Raw genomic sequence first — 23,401 nt, forward strand, 5'->3', positions numbered from 1 at the left:
GCCTTATCGATAAGATTTGATTCACAATTTATTGCTCATTGCGTTTTTCTCACGTACGCCAATGTACGGACTTATCTTCGAACAAGACGGAACTTTCGTACGTCGCGTTACCAACCTATAAACAAAGCGAATTATATTTCGATTATCCAATTATATGTTGAAACGTGTTGATAGTAGTTTTAGATCCTTTTATATTCTACAAATGCGTGATTTTCATGTTTTAGTAAAATGAAATATACATACGAGTACATACATATATAACCTCATGGCTGTCTCTCTTGGGGGTAGGCAGAGATGAAACAGTTAATGGCTATGATTGAAGAGTCACTAAAGCCAAGAACAAGCATGTCTTGAGTATTTACATATGCATACGTCATCACACTAATATTACAAATGTTAAAGTTTTTTGTGTGAATCTTTGTCCATTAATCACACTGGTTTCAGTGTACTGTACTGAACGGATTTTGATGAAATTTGGTATACAAACAGGGTGTTGGGGTTGATCGGACTTAGGTGATAGGATTTTTATCCCACGGGAACGCGGAATATGCATCTGGCAGAGGCTATTAAAAATATGGTATTAGTAGAATGTAGAATCCGTCTGTATGTTTTACTCTTTCGAAGGAAATGTTTCGTCTTCCTGATTCGAAATTATGGAGTATCTAACACGTGAATATAATTAGTTATGTATTAAGTATGTACAATATCAGTCATAATCCTAGATTCAGATGTGTAAAAAAACAAACAAGAAAAGAAGTCGGTTAATCACATTTCGTTACTTGTACATCGGGGATTTTTTATTTCTTATCTATTGAAAGGTTGTCTGTGTTTACTGACAAGGTCGCCATTTTGTTTTTTTGGTTTTAAGACTAATTGTGTAATTAATGTAGGCATTCTTAGTAGTAGTAGGTAGTATTCTAGTACTTATCATTTATTAAATTTTTTTTATGGAACACGCCGGTAAACTAGGATCACCTGTTGGTAAGCAATCGTCGCTGCGCTTGGACACCTGGAACACCAGAGGCGTTACAAGTACGTTGCCAGCATTTTGAGGGTTAGGAATTTAAGGGTTGTTGGGGAATCGGGGATTGGGAAGATTGGGAAGGTAGGAATTGAGCTTCCGGTAACCTCACTCACACAACGAAATACAACGCAAGCGTTGTTTCACGTCGGTTTTTGGTGAGGCCGTGGTATCACTTCGGTCGTGTTCGTGCCGATAATGTAATATCATAATAATGTAGATATTCCATAGTTTAACTTTACTTACAACCGATAGACGATAAGACAGGTTACGTTAATCACGTAGCTTTAATTATTATTTAAGCATAGGATTAAAGTGACTACTCCCATGATAAATTGCTACTATCCTACTAAAAACAACATTCTTTAGTAATCCCTTTCATTGATAAACCCGTGTGTCGTGGACTTTATAATGCGGTTATCTAGTGTTTACGAGCAGTAGAAGTATTGAGCTGATTGTGATGAGGCTTTGCAAAATGAATAGATATTGTATTAGCTTTGTACGATAGTAATATGTGGTTGGCCAGTCAAGGTGATGGACAAAGACTAAGGGCAGTAGTTATTGTAATTCTTATGATAATTTAAAAAGTATGTTGTTGATTGCAGAATAGATTTCAAAGTTGTAACAAAGTATTTTTAGAATTTTATCGTAAATTATCATTAGCGCTTCCGCCTTGATTTGCGTTTACAAATTCGAATACTACATAATTGATAGATTATGGCACAGCAAAATACATTGCATGAAGTTCATGTGCTGTCTGAAAAGTATTGCAATGTTATGTAATACCTATATACGAAACTGAGTTTGTGAAAAGAAAATGGAAGTTTGAAAATGGTGCAATCATTTGAAGACAGATTTTTATTATCAAAAGATGTAGGAACTAAGCTATGTAATACAAAAATGAAATCGAAAACAGGAAAACACAGAATCGTACCCTACGAAATAACGATACGATTTCAAGAAACAAAGAAAATCACGAGTAATTTATTTTTGTGTTCATAATACTCAATGGTGTATATCAAAATAATCTACAACTAATTGCTTACAAAAATAGATTTAGCTTACGTAAATGGATTAATTACTACATTACACATGTGCATGACTTATGGACGAGTTAGAGGATTAAAAAGTTAAAAAACCCACCACAGATTATTATCATAAACATGCCTGAGAAGGTCGTTTCTTATCAACGCCTTATCAGTCACACGTCACAACTGATACCAGTTAATTTAGTATCCTACATGATTACTTTTCATAATTATCAGTTCACGATCGTACCGCGATTACAAAAGAAGCCTAGTTAACAATAAAAAAAGACATTTAAAAAAATAATTGGACGCCATTTTGTGTGATCTTTCGCGGTATAAAGTGAAGAAGTGACGTGAATTTAAAAATAGAATCGGTTGTCAATTTTTTTTATTCGTTAATTTATTTTATTTAAATTTTTGTGGCCAGTGTGTTCGTTTTTCGACTAATGAGTTTGAGTTAGTTATCGATGTGTTGCAATTATAAAAAAAGGAAGAAAAGAAAAGTGACAGTTTATCAAGATGTGTTGTGAGTTTAGTGAGAGTACTACGCCTAGTACCACTAGTTCTGAAGGATCTAGTTGGGTGGGGCGGATCATGACATTGAAAGAATGGACACGGTAACTGTATAAACTAGGTGGTGGGATTTTTACAGCATTCTATTTAGTTTAGAAGTTTTTAACATAGCTTTTGGAGATCACTATTAACTATAAACCATACATAAAGTATTGCTGCTTCTGACTAATAAAAAGTAGGTATTTCTGAGTAATTATCGATGACTTATTGTTTTATCAGTGTTTACCGTTTCACAAGTACGTCAATAAAATTCGACAATATTCGAAACGTGAAATTGTAGATAACGTTATGAAAAAATGCTGAAAAACGTTTTATTCTGTTTTCTAAGGTATTTCAGGAAAATCTAGAATTCCTTATAATAATATTAATGCTAAAATTTTCCTATGTCGCAATTTCCTAGTGCTGCAAATAAATTCTCAAGAAAACCTTTATTCCCATAAACAATATCAATAGAACTTACATGTCAGGAAGATTTCCAGTCGTGAGCATCGTGACTTGTATATAAACAACTTGAAAACATCATTACATAATTAACACACGCAACCAATATAACTTAACCTCATAACCCAACCAAACAGTTGACTACGAGAGACCAAGATATACTGGCTATTCAACCAGCATAACTTGACACCTCTTCCTAAAAGGATTCTTAGCAAAATATTATAGAATAGAGGTCTACATTAAATGGATGTACAGTTTACATGTTTTAAAATATGTGCATACTTTATTTAAACAATAGTTTGTTAGGATGTCGCTACAGTAAATGGCGAAGCGAATAATAAGCTATAGACTAAAGATATTGCAAAATATGTATTTGTGTTTGTGTCACTGGGACCAGTGTATGCATTTCCTTGTCAATATAATGGCGAGTGACGCCTACTTTACTTACCTTAAGTATTGATGGAAAGGTTTTGTTTACGACTAAGCTTGTGAAATGCATTTGAAAATGTAACTTAAACTATAACTGATAGGGTCGAAAATAAGGTATATAAACTAGGCTTAACTTTCTAAAGTAAAGACTTTTTTTACATGATCTTACATGCTCTCAAAATATATTCTAAAACAACTTCAGATATTTTTATCAGCACCTATCCAAATAAAAACTTAACACCCAATCTATCAACTCTACTATCAATCAAAACTATGAATGAATAGACATTACAACACACAGTAACATAGCGCCATTCTTCTCACATTAAACCTCATACATAATTATAGCCTATCATCTGTAAACCCTACAATTTGACCATTTATACGAACTACTTTTTTATACCAACTCTATATCAATGGTATCTATCTCTATATGGTTCGTATAATCAGCTGTCAGTGTGGGAATGCCTTTATGTGACGTATAAGGGGGTAGTATTAGGCAATGGGAAAGTTATTCAAGGCCACGGAGTGGGGAATGTTTGGTTTGGTCTATTATGGATAGCCAAGGCTGTATGTATATGGCAAGGTTATAGTTTTTGTGCTATGGTGGGTTGAAGAGTTGAATATTTATTCAGCACTTTAGAATGGCTTTAGAAGCCGAGACCGTGTTCGGTACTTTGATTGGCCGGCTCCAATGAACTAACCAATCAGAGCACCGGTACCGAATGCATTCTAGTTTACCGAATCATCTCGTTAAACGTAAAACAAAATTGTATTAAGGCCTCACAATTGTCAACATTGAAATTTTCATAGAAAATGAGAGTTGCAATGCATATTTGATGTTCACGTGTATCTACTTCTTTAGATATTAAAAAGCGTGAAGTATATAAATTATAATATGTTAAACAATGAGTATGTCCAGCAAGGCCATATAATTATAGTTTCTTATCATAGGAGAGTAGTACCTAGATAATTATTATCAATATTGAAAGTGTGCATTTCAATCAATGGATTACAAAACTCCAGTCTAATGGAAACAAGAGTAGGTACTTATACTTGACTATATTATAATGTAATGACAAATACACGTGCTAGAAAAAACTACTAAAGTTCGCTTTCAAAGGCCGAAAACCAACAAAAATGTGCCATACACTAATATATTCATGTGAAACAATACAGACGGAGTCGAGACGCGGGCGCAAGCGTATCAAATCGGCAAGTTTTCTCAAACGATTCGTTTTACTCGCAATACCGTTTACATAATTACATTATATTACTAAATATTGTTTAACACCATCGATGAGTTATGAATGGAGTGATCAGCTGGAGATAACAGTATGCTAAAGCAGATTTGTTGTGGAATCAAGACACGTTTACCATATTTTATTCTGAGGTATTTGTTACTGTCACTCAAATAGATTCAGATTTACAAATGCCGAAATCTTGTCAATGTAAGCTCATATTTTTTATATCTTAAGGGCTTGTCACCTCTTTACAAATGCTGAAGACTTAGCACATGAGCCTTAACCAAAAAATATCACGATGATAAAATTAATGACATCTCTCCATTCGCTAACTACTCAGTGACGACCACAGATACTCACAAAATTCTCACGGTGCGCAGGAGTGGATGTTGTAGTGGGCCTAATGTCACACTACAACAGTAACTAATAGTGAAAGTATATAAGTTTTTGTTCGACTGACGTTTGAAATCTTTTCAATACAAACTAAAGTGGTCTCAAGGAGTCTTTTAATTTGTTATTTTTATATTGATAGGTATATCCATAGTAAGTCGAGTGTGTGTAGGCGTATGTTAAGTTTAACATTCAAGTTATAACTTGAATTTACTTAAAAGGATAATGTTGCAGAATTTTGCAGCTGCTCGGTTGAGTGTGAGATTTCTATTTTGTAAACCACTTGTATTAATTGCTGTGAGTTGTGAGTCATAATGTATGTTTAAATGAATGATTTCTATTGCTTAATGAATGTGTACACTTAGGTATGAATAAAACTGTTAGACTTATGATGTTTAACAAGAGAAAAAGGTACTCAATTTATAAGTTATATTGAACTGTTTACATTGACTTAATCGAAACTAGCATTTAAAATAAGGGCCATATATATGTATGTTTATTCATCTTTACGGAAACATTCTTAATACATTAGAAACCTTATTATTCTACATTAAAGTTAAAATTCGACAACAGTATTTTTAATAATTTAGAGTAGTATAAAGTAGATACATATTAGTATAAGCGTCAAAACACAACATGTCAAAATCGCCCAAAATTTCCAACAGAAAAGTAAACATATAGCAATCCACAGTAAAAACATTGCAACAATATAGTTTCCACATCGCCACAATATATCTGACACTACTCACATTACTTGACCAACACTTCAAGTGATCTGTCACAATCGAAACTCTCGATTTTGTCTTGTCTGTCAATATGTTTGGCAAAATACTTTGACAGACAGATCTTCATAAGTGACGAAGTTAAAAATATGTATTTTGTAAATATTAAAGAGTTGATATTGCAAGCTTAGTTTAAAAAGTACCTACAGTAGAATGTTTTTAATTTCCTCTTAACTGCTATTCGTTACAATAAGCAATAAAAACTAATACACACAAGACCTAGACTTTCAGTACTTATATTATAAACAGAACAAACATAAAGAAAAACAATTATGAACAGAACTTCATCATAACGTAAAAAGGAAGTTTATGTGTTACGCTTATATGCCTAAACAGCTTAACTGATTTTGATGACCTTAGTTACAGAGATAGATACGACAGTTAAAGGAGAAATGACTTAGAAGACATTTCACATCTGCGTAAATTATTTACTTCTACTAATTACTGTAAACAATTATACAATAACCCTAATAAGTCTACAAATATGAAGAGTTCTTCAACTCATACACACGGAAGGCTTCACATGTCAACGGCAGAGTTTCTCTAGGCACGTGAACAAACACTAGGTCTTAGGCCAACGGGTCATAAGACAACTGGTAGCTTTCACAAACCCCCTGTATCACATCATACTGTATTATTGAAGCAATAGCATAATGAGCTACTACTTTTTTTAACGTTGCCCCACACTAGGATTTTCTTCTGTATCGTGAGTGTGTTTACAAACATACAAGTTCACATACACATGACATCCAGACCCGAAACAACAATTTGTAGATCACACAAAAAGTTGCTTCGTGCGGGAATCGAACCCGCTATACGTTGCGCGGTAACCAATTGCCCTGCCACCTCGCCAACCATGCAGTCAGTATGGTTAAATTTTATAACAATTAAGTGTAACATGTCATTGATCCTATTCCGGATGCAAATAAAAGCTTTAGTTTCTAAACTCTACCAAATTGCTGCAAAATAAAATATAATTTTTGGCATATATACTATACATCGGATGTACACGTCCTACCTACTATGACCATGGAATTTTATTGAAAATAAGACATAGAGGCGAAAAAATTAAGTATTCTAATCCTACATATACTCACAAAATTTATAAAAAATATACAATGTTATGTCATACAAAACCATTGTCAAACGCACGGAAATAATTCCAGCTAACCTTTGGTACAACAAGATAATTAATCACAATGAACTTGAACCATGTTTGGAGCCTGGGGCAAACACTAACGGTTACAAATAAACTACGATTCCATTTAATTACTGTCACATGTAATTAAACACGTTACGTCACCCTCTCAATCGTTTTAACCGCAACGAACTTGACCTGTAATGAGAAATTGTTAGGTTTTTTTTTTGGAATCAAGAGTATGTATTAGTGTAGTAATTGGGACAGGAAAATTGTATTTGTTTAAGGATGTTTAAAATATATTATAACTTTTTTATTTCTCTGAATTGTTTATGATGTCATGAATCTATAACTGTGGAAGCTTCCATTATTATAAACTAGGTTATACGGAGAATTATTACAGCTACGCTTTTCTAGCACTCTTTTAATTTGAAAGATCAAAGTAAAGCGGTTGAATTGATGGTTGAGAATGAGATCCAGCTCACGATGAAAATTCTAATTACAGTTAGTTAGAATAGCGTAGAAATATTCTTCTCGTTTACAGATTTATTTCAGTTTAATTTTCCTAATTTGCTATTGAAAACAAAATCTTTCGATCAGGACCACAAAATCGAAAAATAAACACCTAACCCGTACTACCATCTTGAAAACCACGAGTCATTCTCAAAAAAAAAAACATTAACAGATTTTTTATGAAGAAACCTATCTCATCAAAGCTGAAAAAAAAACAAAATCACATTTGACGACAACTAGACAAAAGGTTGGAACAATGACGTCACAGTTTCTTATTTGGTTGACCACTATCAGGGACCACAATCATGTGTGATAAAAGGAAGTGTCGGTGTGATGGTATTGAGTTAGTGAGTTGGTGAGTGGCAGGAAGTCAGTGACGGCTGTGTCACGCCTTAGTTACAGGGCTGTCTGCGGCGGTCAATGTGGTGATTGATCTGATTGTAATCGAGAAAGTGACGTCGATTGTCTAAGATATCTTATTTCGATTACTTAATGCATTAGTGTGTTTGATTATGCTATATTTTTTAAGGTAGGCTAATGAAACTACATTTTTTTTAGAATGATGTTTAGATTGCAGTTGAAAAACGTTGGTCTTTATTGATATTTTTCAGAGGAAGATCATTCAATGACTTCTTTCGCCTTGAGCGAGGCGAAAGGGATCTCGCCTCGCTCAAGGCTCAGACTCTTACTGACTAAAAACCATCCTATTCCTTCTCTTACTCTTTGAGCCGGACTCCCGGTAAACCCGCTAGGTAGTCAGCAGCTCCGGATAGTTCGCTGTATACTTATTACCACATTTTCGCCTTATATTACATGAATTTACTTTGCAAAGTAAATAGTGAAAAGATAATTTAATAAAACCTATGCATCCACACATCGATGACACTTCAATAATACATTATCATTATTACATAAATACTCTCTACTAATCAAAATTCATCGCACTACAACTGAAACCCTAAGCAATCCTAATAAGTCACTTAAAAAACATAACCCTCCTTCTGGCGCAGTCGGGTAAAAACTTTCACCAACCCTACCTTACATAAAGGTGTGTTCAGACGGACGATTTAAAAACGCATTTACGTTTGGTCGCGATGCGTTTTGTATAATAGAAATGAGGCACGCCCTCGTATTGTTTAGTTTTCTATACCATTAGTCATAGTTAAGTGACGGCTCAACCGACTATTGACTACTGAATGCTACTTTAAAACGCAATCGTAATTACAGTGGTAATTGTTTTTGTAAGCTTTTGTTGGTATATTTGTTAACAATATTACTGTAGTTTTCCAGAAGACTGGGCACATGTAATTATGTTGTTAAAGTTGCATGGTATGTACGGATCAAAATTATGAAATTGATGTGTGATTAAAATTAAAAAAGTCTTGCATAATACATGCATGAATTAATAGTCCTAATCAATGAATCAATACTTAAAACTTGATCTTTATATGTGACTATGGTCAATAGACAACTTTACCAGTGTTTACTATGTTTTCTTCTGCGAATATTACCTGATATCGAACTACAATCAGTTTCAAAGCCATAAATACGTAAACATTAAAAGTTGAAACTCATTATTCTTACCGATTGTTTTCCTGGACATTTCATTGCGTATGTTTATGCGATTTCACGTAAATTGTCGATAAGATAACAAATTCAATCTTAGATCTAATTCCGTACTAATAGATTTACGCCGCCGCGCCATGTATGATGATTTCATTTGATGTTTGTTGAACAACCTGCGTAGAAATAATTAGGTACTTATTATTATAATAGGTATTTGTATTGGAAAAACCGATTAGAAATTTCTATATTTAGTATATGTCATCATTATCATAGGGGGTGCTTTTAAACAGTTATCAGACGCATTTAATTGTTGGTTACTGTTTTGTTAGCTACTGATGTGTATCGAAACTTCCACTACGATCAAATGTAACCGAAATATTTTATCGTTATGGAAATTTAATGTTTCCGAAAATATCTGCTACTGATTGAAAAATATTGCATTTTAACAAAGAAATCAAAGGTTTAGAGCTACCTATTCGATTAATCGAGTATTATATCTAAATGTATAGTTATGTTTAATTATCTACTACTTTATAGTTTGTTCACAAGCATATCGATTACAATTCCATCGACGTAAGCGTGGTGTTACATAGAAATATGATTATCTTTGTATGTTTTTATAAGCTCATCCTGTTTATGATGAAAGATACACTATGCACTTATTTTTATATTTATTCAACCATATGGGTGATAGTGAGTATAGTTCTCTAAGAAAAGGAGGATCCTCCGACCAGGCGAGGTGATCGTGTCTGGCGGGCTTTCTGCCCAACTGTTGTTTGTTGGGATTTTCTATCCATGTTTATTTTTTCTGCTGAGACCACACAGTTTATTAATTTGTAGAAACCCTTAGATATTAGTCATGTGTCAATACATTTGTAAATGGGTACATTGCCATTATCTTCTAACAAGGAAAACGAAACAGTCCCATTCATTGGCTGCCAAAAGCGACGCTAGCGCGTGCGTCCGTTCTGCGTACTACATAAATTAATGGCAGTATTGTTGTTGTGATTGAATTAGCTTTGGCTTTGTTTGTTGAGCTGCAGGTCGATCAATTGTCCTTCTGGAGGTCAAAAGTGCATAAAATAATACTTTAACAGATGAATTTTGTACTATTATCAGCTTACTGTCAGTATGCAAAGCTTTTCAATAGTTAATGGTACTTATTTAAATTCATTCTTTTGTTTAGTTCTGCTTTGGTCAATGAAAGTGTACTTTAAAGCACTTTCATGAATGTTTTAATTATTAAACATGATCAAATGTTGGTCGATTTGTGATTTGAACTTGTGATCTAGCTCTTCGATGTACCTAGTCAATATTTTGTCAAATTGAAAAAGAACTCTACAAAAGAACTTAATATAATTTCAACTATTCCAAGTACATTAAGACTTTATCATCTACTTTTTTCAGTAACCAGCCAAATATTGCACCATACACATAGACAGACAGTCAGTAACACTCCTCTTATGTCATACAACCCAGTACATATGTAGTACATATATTACTACATAATGTATGTTATTGCGTCTGTCTGTCTCAGTATGGGCTGCTGTTAATTGTGTGCTAATATAATTTGTTTTGCGTATCATTGCGGAGGTGGCTATGGAGGTCGGGCAGTATTCATTATTTATTGCAATTGTTTATTTCATTGAAATTGAAAGTGTGAATGTTTTAATGGAATTTTAACTGTTTTTCCTAGCTATTTGTATGGTTTTGTACATATGAGTCTTAATTACACAACTTTACATCAATGTTTCTTTCAATATGTAATAATAAAATAACACAGAACAAAAAACTAAAACAAAACCTTTTACTTTTTATCGATACTTACCGAATTTATAGATAAAGGATTGATAAAATGAAGCACATGTGTGTTATGCATGAATTTTTCATTGTACATAAGGTATAATCATTATTGAGACAGTTTCATAAAACAAATGTATATAAAAAGCCAGATTCATAAAAAAATATGACCTTAACAACCTTAGCCAAGCTTCAGACTACCACAGATGGGGTCCAGTAGGCTCTGGCTCGAAAAGCAGGAATAGGAATGGGGTGGTTGTTAGCCAGTAAGAGCCTGACGGGAGACGTCATTGGTTGATTTTCCCCTTCAGAAGAAACCCTTAAAATACGCTATTGCTTACACTCTTAAATAACAAGCCTCATATCTATTATGGAAGGTCTCTTACCTACAATAAAAACTCAAGGGATTTGCGTGTCAAGAGTCCAAAGAAAATACAAAAACATAATTCCCAAAGTGACTTTTAAGTCAACATTAAGTAACATTTAAGTTACAAAGTGACAACTCAACTTGATACCAAATGGTACTAAGCAGAGGTAGAACTCTGCTTACCCAACATTGTTAAACAATAAGTTGACTTAAACTAACTTAACTATGTTTGATGTAACTCACTAAGTTAACAGGAAGTACTACATAATTGCCGCTTTGTGTCAAGTTATAGTTAAGTTGTGTTTAAGTTGATAGTGAATGTAGGTTTGATCAAAGTATTATGTGATGTTACTTAGTGTAGGGTCTCGATTCCTGAGTCGTGTAAATGTTTTTGAAAAGATTTTCATGTTGATAAACTGTTTGTTCTACTCGCGTCATAGATTATCGTCATACTAGGTTTTATTACATATTGTAGGTAAAAATAAATGTATGTTTTGTAAATGACACTGAAAAATCAATATATTCACAAAAAAGTTCATTGTCTTATATAGATAAGATAGTTGAAGAAGGATAAGCGTTTTGCAAAAACTTCAATATTTTTGTAGCGTTTTCCTGTAAAAATGTATCTATGTGCATATTTGCTCACTAAGAATTCCAAAAGAAAGATTACAAACCAAATTGACAGCACGGTTGGTGGGATGGCTACTGTGCAACATGTAGCGGGTTCGATTCCCGCAAAGAGCAGCGCCTTGTGTGATCGATCAATTGTTGTTTCAGGTCTGCGTGTTATAAATGTATGTGACATTGTGTTATTGAAACAAGAGAAAATCCTAGCGTTGCGTTATTTTTTCTGTCTGATCGTCATTTGTCTAAGTTTCCATGAACTCTCCTCGTACACCAATACTATTCCCAAAAGGGGAGACATTGCAATTATGGAGGGGGAGGGGAACAGTAACTCACTGATTTGATGATTGCAGTCCACTTGCATCCGTTGCCTTCCTGATCACACCACTTAGTGTTACGTCACCTGAGACGATGATGGAGTGACCTGATCTTGAGTCGTGGCCTTCTTTCTTATGTCATCTTAGGATGGAATGGTGATTAATGAAAACTAGATGAAGTTAACAATCTGACATTTTCGTGGTCAATGATTTGTGGTATTTTGACCAATGTCAATCCATTCCTTAAGGAAATGATCCAGAGACAGTAGTTTCCGATAATAATTAGTTATAGTAAACACAGTCCTCTTTCAATCAGCTGTTTATATTTAGAAATTTAAAATTTCAATCGTGTTCTGAAATTATCTTTTTTTTTAAGTATGTAAGCTGATCTCTTAAGTAGGTGTAATAAAATTTAACATTTTTGGACAGTTTTCTACCTAACCCTCTCAAAGTTCAACACACACATTTCTATTAAAACTATCCAATTCAAAATACAAAACTACACTTTAATGGAGTGACCAACCTTGACACGAGACACAATCCATATCTATGTCATAAGAACACTAAACGTATGTAAATTAAATGTGCGGGTACAAAGTGGCCACCTACGAGAGAAATCTCTCCCATTGACCCACTAGGCGACGTAGTGTTATTAAAATTTTACGGGATTTCAAACTGTGCATGGAAAAGGCGTGGAAGTTTATGGAAGTAGCATGTTTATTATATAGATGTTAAGGTTTATTTTATTGTTGTAAATTGGCCCTAATGACTACTTAAAAACTGTGGTTTAATGTAAAATTATTACTTAATTCTTGTCGTCAACTGATCAACAGATTAATTATTCTCTAATAATATCTTGTGATTTATTTCGTTGCGGGATTTAAGGCAGTCATTCATGTGTTGTGATACCCAGATGGTTGAGCGAGCGATATATGTATAGCTCATTGGAATCTGGATTAGAATAAAATATTATTTAAGCTGGAATCAGAACCACAACAGCTATAAAAGCTACTATAAATATGATGAGGACAGGACTCTGAATGTTCGTGTTCTTAGGTCGCTTTAATAGCTAATCTTTTTTAGTTTTTACAAAATCAAAAGTACCAACAACTTTAAAATCGAAATGAATGACTCTTAACACTTCCTAATAAGTAAAACTTAATTACAAAACCTTTCCTATCCAAAACTATTTAAATACTCCATTTAAAGGGCAAAGAAAGATATTCTTAAAGCAATTTGACTCACTTTAATTTACCCATTAAGTGACTAAAAATTTCCCATGAAACACTATCCAATTTACCTTATCTAACTATTACCCCATAGGAATTTCTCTGGCCCCATTTTGGGTCCCCATACTCTATGGGATTCCTACTGAGTTACGCCATAGTAGTCACAGTGCGATGAACCTTTTTTATGGTGTTATCAAACAAAGTGAAGTTACCATTGCGTGATAGACCATGAACTATGGTCTATGGTGTGTGCTATGAATAATTTAATGGTAGATTCATTTGTTACCCAAAGGGATACTATTTAACCGACTTCAAAAAGGAGGTTCTCAGTTTGATGTGTATGTATGTTTGTGCGCGATTATCTCGCGTTTGGTTGAACCGATTTTGATGCGGTTTTCAGTATAGTATTTTTCAGACTTAGGAGAAGGTTTTATGGATATTATTAAATAGTTGTTCTTGTGCTAAGACGTGTATGTAGGAAATAAATGGAGTGGGCCTATTGTAATACTCCGTCACAACTCCTGATAAAACGTTAAAATAGCCTAAACTAGTATATTCAATATCAGAATCGAACCTAAGTTTTTTAACTCGATACTCACACGTGCAACCACTTGCATTAATACACTCTTAAATAAATAAGTTACTAATGTATTACAGTTTACTATTTACTAAAATCACGTTACTTTATCACGCGTTAGTATATAGAACTGCTTGAGACGACAATAGGATTGAGTCATAGCAATTGAAACTGTAATGGTATTGCATTAAATGCACTTATCCCACTTAAGTGGCTATATTAAGATGGTTAGATTAGAAATTGTGGAACTTACCTCATTTACTACTCGTTTTAGTTTTAGTTTTAATACTTGAATGAACTTCATAGTGCGAATCGGACCATTTGTCTAACATTTCAATTTTCCGAATCACATTGCTTAAGTAAACTTTTCAAACAAATCGAATACAAAATATGCTTTAAATAATATACAATATATTCCTAAAGATTAAAGTTACAACTTAAAATTTAAACGAAAATACTTTTACGATTTTATTTAATGTCAAATAACAATTGTATAAATATTGACAGTAGATATGCAAAACTCAATGCGATGCAGCCTTCGTGTCTAACTAAGGTCGAAGCAAATGTTCCGCGTTGGTACCTCAAATAGTGCTAAATATATATTGATAATATATTTGTCAAATAAAGTAAATACTTCAGAAGGCAGTACAAATTGAATTGAACAGTTAGCCTGCTTCCGCGGGTAAATAATTTTTGAAATAAATATTGCGTAAGTGTTAGTCGTAAAGGATTTGTCAAGTTGTATGTTCCGGGAATGAACCCATAAATGGATGGTCAGTTTCCGATACTTATAAATAATATTACGAAATTATTACTTAACAGAGTTGTATTTGTCCTTCCTTGTGATATTAAGGCTGAGTTTAAGTATCGTAGTATCTGCATTTTTTTATCTATATAGGTATGAAGTCCCAGGTACATAATGTACAAAGCAGTACCTTACCTTGTAAAGACTATAGTTAAGTCACCAATGTGAAATAAGCGGAGCGATGGCTGTGCAACTGGCTGGCGTGCAAAGTGTACCAGGTTCGATTCACGCACGGAACAACTCTTTGTGTGATCAACAAATTATATTGTTCCACCCTGGGTGTCATGTATATGTAAAATTGAATGATAGTAAAAGAAAATATTTCAATGGCCAACACTTTAATGGATACCTCGTTCAAAAGACAAAGACAATAAATAAATCTCATCACGTTCAAGAGATTACTACAAGAGATATAATCAGCACGAGACCTTATCTTTGAGATAGCGATGTTTAATAACATAATGATACAAACTACTGGTTACTGCTTACTGTAATATGTATATATAGTCATACATATATAAATAGATGGCGCCTAGCGCACGTGTTGTTTTAATTAATCATCCTTCAGTGGGCTTGTCGTGGGTAAATGTTTAATTGTCTACTTAGTTTAATGCTTTGAATCACTTGCAACTCATTTACAAAATATATGATAGAATATGGAGGTCATTTTTTCATGATAATTTCTACAGAAAATGACTGCAGCAGAGACATTTCATGATTACTTAAACTATTTCTTTGTAACGATTTTGTATCGAAAACGATAGCTAAGTATTGAGTTAAGTAACCATTAAATGACTCTGTACAGCAAGTAGTATTTTAACTCAGATTAGAGTAGTTATTTTAATAAAAAAAACAGCTGCTAAGTAGCTACACTTAAAAAAATATAATTTATAAAAGTTATAAACACATTGTTTCAAACGCTTTCAACATAAAATAATACTTCACATTTCGACAAAAGTCCTCTAAAATCTTTTCACGCAGAATCCACAAACATCTGCATTACGAACCTAATTAATGAGTACAAGACACATACAAAACGTCCACTGTACCATCCCTGTCCCAACAAGGAGTGCAAACACCGTCACTTACGATCATTTATCATTAAAACAAGTCTATGACCAGCCACAACACAAATATGTTACAGAAGTACCAGCTGAGTAAATTGTATAATACCTACGTAAGTACTAGAGAATATATATTTACCAAGCCAATCAAAGAACTAAATAATCTTATTTTATATCAATACAATTTTCAGAAAATATGATAACTGTAACTCTTTTTCTTGACTTTGATCAGCATTGTATGGAAAAACTATAATACTTAATTGGCAACTCAACTCAGTTAATTGAAATAAATGCTTTGACTTGACAACTACACGCTATTAATTGTTATACATATTATGACATCAATGTTTTAATAATCATCTGATCATGTATATTAAACATGAACAATGACTAGCTTTAAAATAGAAATTACTGCCAGAACAAGCACTTATGATCTTTAGTCTTTATTTGCTCTTAATTATTTGCATATCACAACTCAACTTTTCAATATTTTGTTAAAACTAAACCTTCTTCTCACGTACAATAGTATTAGCATCTAAAGTTCTAAACACATGTTGGCAACTGGGTCAAAACCGAGTTTCAGGGCCACAGCGACAGTCGCTCACACTGATGTATGGTAGTAATGATGCGATAATAATGCTTAATGATCATCAATAATTTATTTTCATGTTCAGGGAATACAGAAACTCAAGTATGTATTAAGAGATGATGAGAAATTGTCTAGTTAATTAATTGAGGTTGAAGAAGTAATTTAGCTAAATTCTAAATGACTTTGCAAAGTGCACCTTCTATGTTGTATTTTTTTTGTAATATCTAGAAATTAAGCTAAGTCTAAAATATCTTTAGAATCTGCTATAGATTTTTGTGTTTTGTGAGAAAAAAATAATATCACTACATAGTATAAAACAAAGTCACTTTCCGACGTTCGTGTGTCTGTGTGCTTAAATCTATAAAATTACGGAACAAATTTTGATAGGGTTAGGTTGATCAGTAAGCAAGTACACTTAATTGAACAGGATTTTGGACTCTGCAGGCCAGTATTAATGCATTTGACCACTACCAAATTGAATGATAAAGCAAAATTTTCATTATATTGTTTTGTACTATTATTTATTCAAATGACTTCCATTGTTACACTCCTTTTCACAAGCAAATACTTAGATAGATAACAAGTAAATAACAAAACTTATACAAAGTAATCTTTATGGCTTTAAAATAAATAGTATTATAATGATATACAGGTTGCTATCACATTATCAAATTAATAGTCATAAATTAATGATATATAGAGTAATATAATAGTCTACTGGGCATAGTAACAGTTAAAATAATTATTATCTAGATACTGGTTTTACGATAGAAAATAGGATTTTCCCACATTTTTATATATTTTTTTAAACGAATACATAGATTACAACGTATTTATATTAGAAGTTCTAAGTTTTATACATACGATATACAAATGATATATTATATAAGGTAAAACCATTGAAATCGAGTTTTCGTTAGCATTTTTTTTATATGTGAAAATTATTAAGCTTGTCAATATTTCACGCGATTTAATAACGGAGATGGTACATTACCTATGTTTGTTTATATTCCAATGTCGTATACGATATCTGTCGCTGTCGTATGTGACAGCAAAAATATACACTCCTACTTGTTAGTTTCCTTAATTGGTATTTATTTTTTTAGCATTACCTTTTGTCATACAACAACACATATTCCCTATCCAAAATTCGATCTAGAACTACCTATACAGAAGTGCCGCTTCTAATCATTGTACATAGTAGTCCAATTAAAATTTTATAACTATAACAATATAACAATATTATTATCATCGCTAGTTATACAGCACAGTCCTTATCAGCTACCTACACATATAATCACGTTCCCTATAGAAGCCTTTGAAGTTGCCGACATGCGCAGGAGTCGATTTACTACCACTTATCTATTAAATGTGTACGGTTTCCAGTAATGTACCGTTTGGTTTTTGCTTTCTACGTATTTTTATGTAATTAGGTATACTCTGAATTAAGCACTGCTGGCCACGATAGCGATTTGGGATGATGATAAATATTATACCATTTTCCTAAAAAAAATAAGCTTCTCAGTAGAACAAAGCACATACGTTAGTAAGTAGAAAGACTTTTTGTAAAAAATAATTAAATAACTCGATACTTTTTCCAATAATTAGTTACACAAAATTCAAAATAATTTTAAATTGGGAAGACTAAGGAAATTCTGCTGAATATTTAAAAAACCTAAGATACATAATATGAAGTATAATAATAATATTTATAAAACTAAAACATTTATATACATTTATATATTTATTTGCTCGTACATAACTTCTTTCCAATCAGTTAGCCGTCTAGTTACTGCCACATACCGCACGCTTTGATGTGCCGCCGATACCTAAATCGTTTACATAAGGTTTATAAATAGGTTCTGTGTTTAAGTAAATATATGTTACAATATATCATAGTAATATAATAAATGTGACACTTTGTTTGTTTGGATGTTTGTCAACCAATCATGCTGAAACTGCTGAACGGATTTTGATGAAATTTGTTATACAGACAGAGTATGAACTGATTTGGCGTGATAGAATTTCTTTTTTTCTTACGGAAATGCTTAATGGAACGCTGACCCGAAATTTGTGGATCGCACAATGAGTTCCTCCTTGCGGGAATCAAACACACTACACGTTGTGTGGCTCAGTCAGCCTCAGCCAATAAAAACTATCGGCAAACATGTATATAAAATACCTGTAGGTAGTCTGTTATAAAATACATGTCATTATTATATAGTCTATTTAGTAGTAAATAAAATATCATAATATTTTCTAAATCCGATTACATATTACAGTAAAAAATACATGATATCATATAGAATTATACATAATTCCCGATGTATATGGCACAAAAAATGTAGTCAGCTTCCAGCGTCATTCAACGCTGATATCTGTCCACCCAATTATGGTAATACAGGCTTGAATATAAATATTCCTGTCAATAAACAACATGCCATACTAGCCGCTAGTTATTATTAAACTGAACTTAGTTATTTTTTCTCATATTCCTCAATTAAAACTGTATGTTACTTGTTGTGCCTAGGCAATTTTCTACATGCCGTGAATAAGAATTTACTTATAAATACATATATTAAAATAATAAGCAAGACGAATAATGATATTAGTTTTAAAATAAAACTATTTAGCGATAGTGAATTTTATCGTTTCCAAAAATGTTTGTTAGAAGTTTAAATAATTATCCGAATCCAAAAGGTTTAAAAATGTTTTAAATTTAGACAAACCAACAAAAGCTGTTGATTAATTTTAATGACGCGATGATTTTACTACATATTAACTTATGCGATAGTTCCTGCACCATAATTTATAACATAGAAATGAATCTTAGAATGTGTTGCTAAGCGCAAATGCCGAAAACAGCCAAACAAATCTGTAAAGCTTTTATGTAATAAAAAATTATCAAAAATGTATAGAACAATTTACAAGACGAAACAAATCGCGAGGTCCGCCATTCATTAATAACTCTACTAACAAGCCAATAACCACGCTACAACTAACCACTTAGATCCTACAATTGCAAATAACAAACTCTAACATACTTATAAGTGCAATTAACACTATTATAAACTTATAGTTATAACAACACTCATTACAAGTGACATGTAGTCAATAATAGTGTTCTCTTGTTGCAGATTTCCTCATGATATCCTGTGTGAGATAATTGTAAGTGCATTGCGCATGCGTCGGTTGTTTTTATAATATTTATATAAATTATACATGGTAGGAACAGATGGCTGTGTTTTATACCTACGTTGTTTACGCGTGTGGTTTATGCAAGTTTAATAAATCTTAGGTAAGGAATCAGATAATCTTAGCTATAGTATGATATGGTAAAATAATTAGATGATTTTTTGTATAAAACATATTTTGAAGATAGGTACTAGATGATAATTAATTTTTATTCACTTTAACGTTTCAGTCAAAGTACATACTTGCAGTAGGAAGTAAGAAATAGGACCATAGCAAAAACAAGTTTCTTCCTAAATACTTAGACTAAGTAAGTTACAGTCACACAATAGGTTAGACATAAAAGTTACTAAAAATTTAAATTCGGGTCCTGAATGAGTTCTTATCTCCAACACATCAAAACAAAGCATTAACGACAACATATGGCGTTATAAAAACGAGTAATTAATCTTAAGATAAAACGTCTTTTGTTTGTATCTAGATCGGGCCTAGGAAGCGCGTGCGCAGCTCCCAAGTATGGCACATAACTACTGTTTGTGTAAACCTTGGGTCGGCGCGCAAAAACGTCGTTTTTCCTTTTGTGGGCAGCATGTAATAGATTTTTATTTTGTTGTTTATAAGGCTGGCTGTTAATGGTGCCCCTTACTTTCCTGCTGAAGGTCAGTGGACCCGAGGAGTATATCATATTTTACTCATTAGGTACCAAAGTTGAGTAGAATTTCAAATCTTAAAATGCAAATTCTTTATTCATGGCGGGACGAACTTAACAGCTATGACAAGGATTGGCCGCAAAAAGCTTTAAACAGAGAGGAGTGGAAGGAAGGTAGGGAGGCCTTTGCCCTGCAGTGGGACGATCATGGCTGAAATTTAATCTAAATCTAATTGTAGACACATAATACAATTGTTAACTAAATAAACTTCAATAACATAATTGAAATTTCAATAAGTAATGTTTATATTTTTAGGCTCATTCGGTTTTTTCCGGTTTCAACCTCAACCCAGAAACGATTTCGGATTTAAATTAAATTATCCAAAAGCAATAATTGGAACAACAATGCAATCATTTTGACTCACGATCCTTATGTTGCAATACACAAAGGAAAAGTGGAATAAAATTATTCGATCACATTTTAAACAAGGTAGGCAGTTCATATTTAGTCACATTATGAGAAATATGTCGCAGATAAAGAAAAAATACTTATTAAAAATAAAATTTACGAGGCTGCTTCGCAAGTGAGACAATCGAAAAAGAGTATCAATTTCCAAGTCGGGTAAAGCAGGTATTCTTGGAATTTTCTAAGTTTTTCAGTAATAGCATGGAGTCTGCATTTCTGCACCAGTATATATTTTTACATATGTAGCAAATGACTCACCCCCTATTACATAGCATTTATAACATAACTGCTGAAAAGTGGATGTTATGTTGTATTGTATTATGTAGATTAAAAGATGTCACGTTATGCAAAATAATGAGACAACTGTCTTACAATTGTTTGCAATAATATTTATGGTATATTTGTCAGTGTATGAGTCACTCAAACCACTATAGTTTGGTATGTATCTACTTATAGTAATACAAGTATGTTTCCTCCTAAAAATAAAACTGTTTTCTTTAAGTGTTTACTATCTGTTCTAGATTTAACTGGTTACGTTAGTGTTTGAATTTGTAGTCTAATACTACTAGTGTTTGTTTTGAGTCATGTATTCATTGAGATTTGTTGCAGTTATCTGTTTATTTAAATACTTTAGATGAAGGAAAATTCTCTTTATAGATGAGTGTTTACTTTTGCTCTAATAGCTGGAATTATTAACGGACTTTCACTGATTGTGACAGAAAATCAATAGAACTAATGTCAAAAATCCATCTCAATCGAATATTAAATCGATATAATGATGATATCGATTGAAATCGATTATGAATACAAACAACACTCTCATAGAACCCATAAAACGGAAGTAACAAACACTGATTTACGTATAAAAGCCAGCTAATCGATGCCGTGACACATTATCGATAGGATTGTATGGATGTCCGGTGAGTCGGCTAGTCGGCTACATCACTATATCGGCGGCTAATGGACGGAGCTCGCCGTAGATGGACGTTAGAGGTTTATTGTTTGATAGTGACGGTTGACGTAGGGGTGTCATGTGTGGAAATATTATGGGTAGTTATGATTTTTAGCATTAAAAATAGAGTAGATTCTACTATTAAAGGTTTTGTCAAATTTACTGTACCTAAGTAAACTGTTACTGAACAGTAAATAGAGATTTAAGATAACTGAGAAGAAAGTCAGATTCGAAATCAAAGAGAAATAAAATACCTAATAAATAATAAGGTGGTACTTCCTAAATATAACTTGCAAAACGATGGCTTTTATGTCATACTTACCGTCAATTTAATCAGTCTTGTAAAATATCATTCAATTTAAGTTTTTTAAAACCTATGACGTCCATAGTAATCTTTTTTTATACTTCATCCCATTTTATGCCTATGTCTGTTAAAAACCCTTTATTATCATAAAAATCAGTGTACCCAAGCCCCACCCCTATGTAGCCACAGGAAGCATCTACTTACGCAGTGAGACAACGCGCAGTACCGGACATATCAACGACCTACACCACTGTTTCACTTGCACTGTGTCGCCCTGTCGCCTTTATTGGTTCATTACATTTCAATTCACTTTGCTTTATCGCTCAAACGAGTTATTTGTTTATTTCATTCTGTATCTGTAGTGTTGTGAGATGTATTCTGTTTATTGGATTGATTTGATCTCCGAAATAAGGGTCAATTGCTTCTTGATGTAAACACTCTTATTATTATTTGAAGTTTTAACGTTTCTACTATTTTAATATCTTCATAGTCTTAACTGATAAGAATTCTGTTAATTATTTCTTACTGCACGATCCTGCTTAAACTTTTAGATATTGAAAATCAAAGTAATATTTTGGACAACCCAAAAATCAAACTCAACTCTCCCTCTTGCTTCATAATATCTCTTGTATCCAAAGAAAACTGTCTTTAACTCTTTACGATCCAATCTTCAAAACTAAAATTGCCTTTAAATAAATTTATAACTACTTGGTAAATAAAGATGGAACCGACCAGCTTCACCTGTCATCATGATAATCTCTGGCACACTGATCACATTCAAGGTACCTGTCTGCTCATACCCGCAGTGGTCTGGACAGCCATAAGACGGCTGGAGGACATGTCTTCAAAGGTATTATGTTGTCAAGTTTACCATTACATTATTATATTGTAGGGATTATACTACGGTCAATTAATTTATTTAAAGGTGATTAAATTTTAATTAATTACCAATTTCGTATAATAGAGCTTATTGTATTTTTATGATGTAAAAAAATCTTTAAAATTCTTACTTAGGTAATAAGATACCAAAAAGTTTACCGAAAGGCTTACAGCTAAGTAGCTGTTAATTGTTTCTTCTTGTCTATAAAATATTAACAATAGTATATAACAAAATTTCGATTAAATAAGACAATATAACCAGCAACGGTTCAACATTTCGCGACACAACACAGTGCAAAACTCGATCGTAATAAAAAAATATAAACCGTACCTAATAGACAATTTTGAGTAACTATTTAAATCTTATTTTTTGAAAAATATAAATTATTTAAAAGAAATTACACAAAAAAATAGTGATAACTATAAATTATGTGAACATTTTCTATGTTTACATAAATATGA

The 23,401-nt window shown here is 32.7% G+C and overlaps 1 protein-coding gene across 5 annotated transcripts in view; it reads left to right on the forward strand.

Annotated features, from left to right (window-relative positions):
* Nucleotides 1-23,401, forward strand: part of LOC118277796 (inverted formin-2) — a 104,632-nt gene that overhangs the window by 44,436 nt on the left and 36,795 nt on the right. The window contains exons 1-2 of one of the 5 annotated variants that reach the window (XM_035596734.2): nucleotides 2,304-2,666; nucleotides 19,635-19,665. The exons of 2 other annotated variants lie outside the window; for them this stretch is intronic. Coding sequence is in view for 1 of the 3 variants with exons in the window: in XM_035596729.2 (XP_035452622.2) it covers nucleotides 2,569-2,666 (98 nt within the window). In the remaining 2 variants the exon portion in view is untranslated. Of the gene's footprint in view, nucleotides 1-2,289; nucleotides 2,667-19,634; nucleotides 19,666-23,401 lie in introns of those variants that run through there. 2 more of the 5 variants (XM_035596730.2, XM_035596729.2) reach the window with 2 other exon arrangements.

The sequence above is a fragment of the Spodoptera frugiperda genome, chromosome 18 (genome assembly GCF_023101765.2).
Source record: "Spodoptera frugiperda isolate SF20-4 chromosome 18, AGI-APGP_CSIRO_Sfru_2.0, whole genome shotgun sequence".
In the NCBI taxonomy this organism is placed as follows: Eukaryota; Metazoa; Arthropoda; class Insecta; order Lepidoptera; family Noctuidae; genus Spodoptera; species Spodoptera frugiperda.